Raw genomic sequence first — 8,860 nt, forward strand, 5'->3', positions numbered from 1 at the left:
TTAGATGAAAAGAAATGAGAGACCTTGCTCATAATGTAACAAGATACCTGAATGTGTTGTACAAGTCATGAGCAAAGCATTTTAAAAGTGCTATTTTGTTTAAATGCAGTGTACTAGAAAATAATAGTACTGAATTCCACGTGTTGGGACTTTATGTTAGGTTAATGTATAATTTCAGTACATACCTTTTGAGGAAACAGTGTTGAGTGGAATGATGGACAATACGTGACAGGCAGTGAAACATAATGAAAGCTGCAGCCTTCTGAGGATCTTTGAGAATCTACGTGTCCTGGTGTGATTGTTACTAAATGGCAAAATAACCTACTTAACAGTCACCAATATTGATTTTGTCTTTTTTCTCTTGTAGGAATGTTTACCCTTGCAGAAGTTGCATCGCTCAATGACATCCAGCCAACATACCGTATCCTGAAGCCATGGTGGGATGTATTTATGGATTATCTAGCTGTTGTTATGTTAATGGTTGCCATTTTTGCTGGAACCATGCAGCTCACCAAAGACCAGGTGGTCTGCTTGCCAGTTTTGCAGTCTACTGTAAATTCAAAAGCACAACCCAGTACATCAGGAAGGGCTGACTTTACCACTGTTGAGACAACCACTGGTCAAGGAGAAGCATCATCATCAATGAGAACAGTTTCCTTCGGAAGTGCCCCTACTGTAACGCCTGAAGTACCTCTGAGCAGAGCTACCTCTTCTCAGTATCATCCCACTGAATCAGGCCAGGAGCTGAAGAAGGAGCAGAAAGATTCTTCAGGCCGTAAGACAAATTTGGATTTTCAGCAATACGTATTTATTAACCAGATGTGCTATCACTTGGCTCTTCCTTGGTATTCGAAGTATTTTCCCTATCTTGTTCTCATCCATACTATCATTTTAATAGTCAGTAGCAATTTTTGGTTCAAATATCCCAAGACTTGCTCAAAAATCGAGCACTTTGTTTCTATATTAGGGAAGTGTTTTGAGTCCCCTTGGACTACAAAAGCCTTGTCTGAAACGGCATGTGAGGACTCCGAGGAGAACAAACAGAGGTTAACTGGTGCCCAGTCCCTGCCCAAGTATGTTTCCACTAGCAGTGATGAAGGAAGCCCAAGTGCCAGCACTCCCATGATAACAAAGTCTGGCTTCAAATTTTCAGCCGACAAGCCAATGATCGAGGTTCCTAGCGTCACTATTTTAGATAAGAAAGACGGAGAACAAGCTAAAGCGCTCTTTGAGAAAGTCCGTAAGTTTCGGGCTCACGTGGAGGACAGTGATCTGATCTACAAGCTCTACGTTGGCCAAACTGTCATCAAGACTGTCAAGTTCATATTTATTCTCTGCTACACTGCAAACTTTGTTAACACCATTAGTTTTGAACACATCTGCAACCCAAAAGTGGAACACTTGATAGGCTACACGCAGTTTGAATGTACGCACAACATGGCTTACATGTTAAAGAAGCTGCTGATCAGCTATATTTCCCTCATTTGTGTCTATGGTTTTATCTGCCTCTACACGCTTTTCTGGCTGTTCCGAATTCCTTTGAAAGAATATTCCTTTGAAAAGGTCAGAGAAGAGAGTAGCTTCAGTGATATCCCTGATGTCAAAAATGATTTTGCATTTCTCTTGCACATGGTAGATCAGTACGACCAGCTGTATTCTAAGCGGTTTGGTGTCTTCTTGTCGGAGGTAAGTGAGAACAAACTACGGGAAATCAGTTTAAACCACGAGTGGACTTTTGAAAAGCTGCGGCAACACGTCTCCCGCAATGCCCAGGAAAAGCAGGAGCTGCATCTCTTCATGCTGTCAGGGGTTCCTGATGCGGTGTTTGATCTGACAGATCTGGATGTGTTGAAACTGGAGCTGATTTCCGAAGCGAAAATCCCACCAAAAATTTCCCAGATGACAAATCTTCAGGAGCTTCATCTGTGCCACTGTCCTGTGAAGGTCGAGCAGACTGCCTTCAGCTTCCTCCGGGACCACTTGAGATGCCTTCATGTGAAATTCACAGATGTTGCAGAAATTCCTGCGTGGGTGTATTTGCTCAAAAACCTCCGTGAATTGTACTTGGTAGGCAACTTGAACTCTGAGAACAATAAAATGATAGGGCTTGAATCTCTCAGAGAGTTGAGACATCTTAAAATCCTCCACGTGAAGAGCAATTTGACCAAAATTCCCCCCAATATCACAGATGTGGCACCACATCTGACAAAACTGGTCATTCATAATGACGGCACTAAGCTTGTGGTACTCAATAGCCTTAAGAAAATGATTAATGTTGCGGAGCTGGAACTTCAGAACTGTGAACTGGAGAGAATTCCCCATGCCATCTTCAGCCTCTCTAACTTACAGGAACTGGATTTAAAGTCAAATAGCATACGCACAATTGAAGAAATCATCAGTTTCCAGCACTTAAAAAGATTGACTTGTTTAAAGCTGTGGCATAATAAAATAGTTGAAATTCCTCCCTCCATTACCCATGTAAGGAATTTGGAGTCTCTTTATCTCTCCAATAACAAACTCGAATCCTTACCACCCGCAGTGTTCAGTTTACAGAAACTTAGGTGTTTAGACGTAAGCTACAACTCAATCGCATTGATTCCAGAAGATATAGGTTGTCTTCAAAATCTGCAGCATTTTTACATTACGGGAAACAAAGTCAAAATTTTGCCAAAAGAGTTGTTTAAATGCGTTAAGTTGAGGACTTTGAGTCTGGGACAAAACTCTATTACCTCAATCCCAGATAAAATTGGTAAACTGTTGCAGCTGACTCATCTGGAATTGAAGGGGAACTGCTTGGACCGTCTGCCAGCCACGCTGGAGCAGTGTTCTCTTCTCAGGAAAAGCGGGCTCGTGGTGGAAGATCACCTCTTTGACACTTTGCCCTCGGAAGTGAAAGAGGTGCTGAATCAAGACACAAGCATTCCCTACGCTAACGGCATTTAGGCTGAGGTGAAATGCTCTGGTAGCTGACTTCCAAATAGCAAATGCTAAGAAGTATGGCAATTGTGAGAGAGACCATGTGTTTTAGAAAGCAGAGTTCCTTGGAAGGCAGGGCTACTGGCAGGATTAGAAGAGGGGTGTAACAGGAGTGTTCAATGTTTGCAGTGTTTTAAAAGATTATTTCAAAAATTTTTGGGAGGATAAAGAACCTTAATCTCAATTCTTTTTTCCTTAAATCGTTTGTAACTTGGATGCTGCCGCTTTTGAATGTTTACAAATTTGCTTGCCTGCTTAAAGTAAATGATTCAATTGATGACCTTTTCTTACTATGCAAGTTATTCCTTAAGGTCTGGATTTACTTTAGTGCATTAAGGGGGGAAAACCGAGGTTAAGTGTTGTATATGGTGTGGTTCTAACAGCACTCGAAACACCTGTTGATGTGTGGTGTTAGTGTTTAGCCATCCTCAGCAAGTGAAAACAGTTTGACTGTGCTTTGAACTGCACCAGAACCACCATTTTTCCTGTGAAAAGGTATGTGATTTGCATCAGGCCAAGTGTGTTTGCCTTCATCCTTCATCCTCAAGGCCTCATCTTGTTGGGTGAGATTTCTTCTGTGGTCCAGTGTCCTACTGCTTTACACCGGCAAAGACTCATCCCATTCCTGCAGCTGCTCTCCCCCTCGGCTTCGATAATGCTTCTGTCCCACTCACCAGTGGGTGGTAAAAGGGAGAAATACTGCCTCTTGGCTTTCAAGTTGGGGACAGTTTTGATATTTGAACTGGTTTTGCAAGGTGTCTTTGAAAGCCATTACACACCAAGTGACTTTACTGCTCATGTTCTGCTCCTCTTCTGAGCTTTCACCTGGGGAACTCAAGGCATTTTATGAGCTGGTGACTGTTTTGTTTCACAGCCCTTGCTTAGGAACTAGGGTGTCTGCTTCGTTTACTAGACTAATGACAGAGACATGAGTTACAATTTACCCAAATGTGATTTAGCTTTATTGCCTGTTGTGGTGTGTTTTCCACACCTGGACTTCAACCATAAGACCACCCTTCTGCCCTCCCCCAGCCCAAGTAATCTGATGGTTTTGAACACCTAATGCACTGTTAGAAAACCCTAACTGTGTGCCAGATAAGTCGTCAAATAAAGAAAAAAGCAGACAGCAGTAAGTGTGGGATATTTTTATGGTTGTTTTTTTGGTGTTGTTTTGTTTAACTGAGTTTGCATTGCCAGAAACATTAAAGAAATATAATCCATTAAATCTGCAAAATCATCAATTGTAAATCTTGGCCATTTACATTCCATGTGTGCAGAAAAGAAGTACTATGCTGGGAGATGATTACATGATTACTCATGGTTTAAACACAATTCCCTATTGTAGTGCAGTCAGGACTGAACTAGTCTGTAGTTCAAGGAACTGTTCTCGCACAGAAATCCTCATGCACAGCGATTTCTACTGTAACTTCACCAGAGCTGCCCTGACTTATACCACTATAAACGAGGAGATAGTTTTGGCCTAGGGGCATTGAGCAGTCAAGAACATTTCGAGTACTGCTCTTACAAATCTTGCACATTTTACTGTTAATCATTTACTGTTAGCCATGCTGGGAGGACTGTTCTCTGCTGTAGGTAGCAGCCTCTGAATACATACCTGCACCATATGTTTATGTGTGTTTAGAAGATCAGTTGATGAATAGTGGTTTTCTTGCTTCTTTTGGGGATACAGTCTGTTTGCCACTTGCTGGCGGGTAGTAAACTTGGGATCTTAACAGTTCTGCAACACCAAGTCACAGGTTTGGCAGAATACTTGCAGTTACTGACCTGTCCTCCACTGGGAAATTTAGTGCTTGTCCTCAGCATATATTGTTTTTTAAGTAGAAGTTAAGGCTGCAGCGGATTTTATTTTTTTCAAGACCTCTTTATTTCTGTGTTTATTTTTTTGCACATAGATCACTTTAAAATTGCTGGACTATTGACTCTTTAGAAAAACTGTGGAATATACTATTGGTGTACGCTTTGTATTTGCTGTTGAGTGTCATTTCAGCTTCCAAGAAATTGTGTGTAGGAGGTAGGAAGAGCTGGAGGATGACAAAGTAATTAAAATATTTAGAAAAATAGGTTTGCTTTTTTTCTTATTTTAGTAGTGGGGTTACACAGAATGTGGCCATGAATTGATCCAGCTTTTAAAAGCTTTTTTAGATGTTTCTGATTCTCCAACTGTCCCTACTGGTGTTCAGAAATAAACCCATGTCCACTTCATATGTCTATGGCATACATAATTTAGACTACTGTTTTGACTAGTTATTAGCCAACTGTACTTCTTGAGGCAAATAAGTATATGTTGAAGTTAATTTCAGGCTTGTGATGCTTGCTCAGCATAAACTCCATTCTTGTTCTTAGGAGAGCTTTCTTAGAGTGAAGAGGAACTGCCCATCATCTCCACGTTGCCTCACCCCCCAGTCCTTCCTCCTCTTTGTGACTGTTTATAATGTTCCAATTTCCTGTGTGTCATCTGACACAGTCTTGCTTTAAAGTCTTGGAAGTTCATCTCTTTTTCCATGTAAGGCATGTGAAATATATTTTGCATTTCTATTTGATTTAATAAATAAGATGTTTATATCTTCCTCTTATCTATTTTTTTTTAATGGGGGAAAAGTGTGTTTGCATAGTAAAATATCTGATTTCAGGTATCTTATGCTGAACTTGTTCTGTGGTGGTGATAATCTAAGAAGGAAGAGGTATGAGCTGTAGCTCCTATTCAGTTGTGGAGGTATGGTTTTTAACTAAAATACAGTATTTCAGGATAGGGTTTTTCTTTTTTTTACATACACATCATCCAAACGACCTCCCACTCTTTTCTTTATTTGGCTAATGGACTTTTGCAGAATATATGTATGGGCCCAGAAGAAAAATTACTGTGTTAATTAAATGAGAGGAAGTGGGAAATTGCCCATTCTGTTTCTTCCTGCCCTTGTAACATTTCTGTGAGGATCCTTCAGTTCTCCAATAAATTATCTTCTTGGAAGATGCTTTCTGTGATACAGACAGAGCTGTGGATGTCACTGAGCAGGCATCAGGCCTCCTGGTGTAAAGGAGGATGCTATCACTCATGGAGAGCTCTCTGCAGCTAAATAAATGACTTAGCAAGCTTCCATAGGCAGGACTAGAAGATATCTAAAGGTGTCATTAAGCCATGTGTCATTCTGCCACATGCAGAAATAACCTTCCTAAATTCATTCATACTGGCTACTTGGCATGATGTGGGAACAGGTTAGACTATGACAGAGATTCCAGCCTCTCTAGGCACACTGTTTCCTTAATTGTCTTCCCTACTGAAAAAGAGGCTTGAACCTCAGCCAGACAGCAACTGCTGTTGCTCTGCTTAGGCCAAACCAAATTATTATAAATGTATTCATCGATTTGCATGTAGAAGTACAGACTGAGGCAGAGTTCTTTGTGGACACATTGCGTGCCAAGTAGCTTGGGAAGTTGGAAGTTTGGGATTCCTTTGAAGAGAAAAGACCTTTGAGGGACTGTTAGCATCAGTTTGGTTCCAGGCACAGTGCAGAAAGCTGCATTCTCCAGAGGCAGCAGAGCCATCCACAGCTGTGACATGATGCCTTTATGCTTGGTCTGCCTTATGTTAGGCTGATGGTTCACATCCTTGCCCTCTCAGAGCTGAGCAAAGCCTGAATGGTCTGTTCAGAAAGACATTTTGGGAAGGCGTTTAAATAAAATGGTTCTCAAGCAAGTTTGCAAAGTGATCTTTTAAGATTACCAGAACTGAAAGAAGTGAGAAATATTCAGTAGTGGTTTTAACCTTGGCATTAACCCCTTGCTCTTTCTACCATGAACTGATAAAATTGCTACCCAGACTACTGATCAGCTTACAAGGTTTCCTGAATGATTGGCAATTTTAGCACTGCAGCAGAGTTCCCAGTTCAGGCTGTCCACTTGTGCTTGTACTGTGTGTTCAGCACTTAAACCAAAAGCATCAGGCTGATGTTGCAAAACCCTGCGGGCTTATGCTGTGACCAGTTTCCCAGGACAGCAAATGATTCCCCATGCTGCTAAGGGGAGGGAAAGCTGTGTTACAGAGTACAGTTGTTTCTGTAGCAAAGATGCGGCTTTAGACTTTAGCTCAGAAACAGATTTTTCAAGCTGATTACAAACACACACCCATTCCAAGATAAAAGTCATGAGAGAGGTCGTTGCTGGCAGAGAGATGCTGAAACTAGTTCTGTAACTTAGCCAGGCATGGGTGCAGAAGTGGTAGCTCTTTAGCACTGCACATCAACACAATACAACTCAAGTGAGGATCTTTAAAACCACATGCACTGGAGTTTGGCCAGGCTGCATCTCTCTCCCTTCCATAAAGAGAACAGCCCCTAAGCCCTTTTGTAATTACTACAGCCAGGACCTTTGTTCTGTCTTGCCTCCAACAGCACATTGCCCCTTGATGCTGGAGGTAATGTAGGGTTATTGGTTTAATAATGACTGTTTGGGAAGAATGCCATCTTCTAAATTAACACCACATTTGCTTGCAGGAAGTCTTCCAGCACAGAGCAGGTCTATTCCCATAAAATGAACACGTTGTGCCCATAAACAAAAAATTCTTGAGTTGGGAATGGGTTGTATAGACCATTAGGAATAAATGCACAAACATGCTGTTCTGCTAACCAGCTCTGGGTAGTTTTGTTGCTTCAGGTGGTTTGTAAAAGTGGATTTTAAGAGGTTTTACCTGACAGCATCCTACAGCATTGCTGACCTAGGCCAGACTGGCTTGCACCTGAGGCTGTGGATGGAGCTGCCTGGGTAGAGCTGGGGTGGGGGAAGGCCTGGGTGCCATGGCTGCTGCCAGCACCCCTTGGAGGTTCCCCTCTGCTGGGGTGGGTGGATTTAGCTTGTTCCTCCTGAGGCATCATCTATGGGAGATGCTACATTTAACGGTATCGTTGGTTACAAAATAAAAGGAACGGTGTTGAGTGAGTCTTGCTTACTGCCAGGCAACATTTCTGAAAGATGAGGATCACGGTAAGAGAAGATGCAGAGTAAGGAAAAAAAAACCCACCAAGAATCACAGCTTGAAATTTAAAAAGTCGTAGAAAGCTGGTGTACAGAGCACCCTAGGATTCTTTTTCTGCCCTTTTTTTTTTTTTTTTTTTTCCCCCGCAGTTTTGCTCAGACATATCCCGAGGGTGCCTGTCTGGCTGCTGCTGTGTGCTGTCCTTCCCTCCTGCGATAAGCAGTCTCTGCAGAACTCTTCACGCTTATCCCAGCACCACCGTACCCGGGGCTGCCCCCCCTGCCCCGGCTGCGCTCTGCAGGAAAACCCCGGCTGCTATCTAGGGCCAGAGTCTAATCTGGGAGCTGCAGCTTCCTCTTGAGAGGGGATACGCAGCCAGAGCGAGACTCCCCAGGAGAAAGAGTGCTGTGCTGTGCACTGGGGTGCCCAGCCCTCCTGCTTACCCCTCCAGAGCAGACAGCTCTGCAGAAAGGCTGGAGTCACCGACTTCCTGGCATCCTCTGCAGAAAGGGAATTCAGAGGCAGTTTTGCAAGGAGAGCTGGGCTGAGAAGGAGAGAGTGGCAGGGTGTCAAAAGAGCTTCAGAGTACCTCTGCTGCTCTGGTTTGCTGTTTGTCTTCTACAAGGTCCAGGGGATATATCTGAAGGTAGTGGATGGTGTCGAAGCCCTCTGGGCTCTGGTCTGGGTAGTTGCAGGGATTTCCTGTGCATGTAAAATGCTGGGCAAGTGGAGACTCTGGGTATGTAATGCACAACAAAGCTGGGAAACAGATGCCTCTCAGGACCTCAACTTCTAACTTACTAAACTGTGATATCTGTTTAACAAGAGGCAAAAGCTAGCTCAGTTATAAACTGGTTGCTGTCAGGATCAATATTTATGTATATTTGAGACTGA

At 42.7% G+C, this 8,860-nt stretch overlaps 1 protein-coding gene across 13 annotated transcripts in view; it reads left to right on the forward strand.

Annotated features, from left to right (window-relative positions):
• LRRC8D (leucine rich repeat containing 8 VRAC subunit D) overlaps window positions 1-5,564 on the forward strand; it is a 50,036-nt gene extending 44,472 nt beyond the window's left edge. For all 13 annotated transcript variants that reach the window (XM_071750650.1, XM_071750657.1, XM_071750656.1 and 10 more), the window contains one exon: window positions 368-5,564. In XM_071750650.1, the coding sequence (XP_071606751.1) occupies window positions 370-2,943 (2,574 nt within the window). In that variant the 5' untranslated portion in view covers window positions 368-369 and the 3' untranslated portion in view covers window positions 2,944-5,564. The remainder of the gene's footprint in view (window positions 1-367) is intronic.
• The last annotated feature ends 3,296 nt before the right edge of the window (window positions 5,565-8,860 follow it).

This window comes from Heliangelus exortis, chromosome 8 (assembly GCF_036169615.1).
Source record: "Heliangelus exortis chromosome 8, bHelExo1.hap1, whole genome shotgun sequence".
In the NCBI taxonomy this organism is placed as follows: domain Eukaryota; kingdom Metazoa; phylum Chordata; class Aves; order Apodiformes; family Trochilidae; genus Heliangelus; species Heliangelus exortis.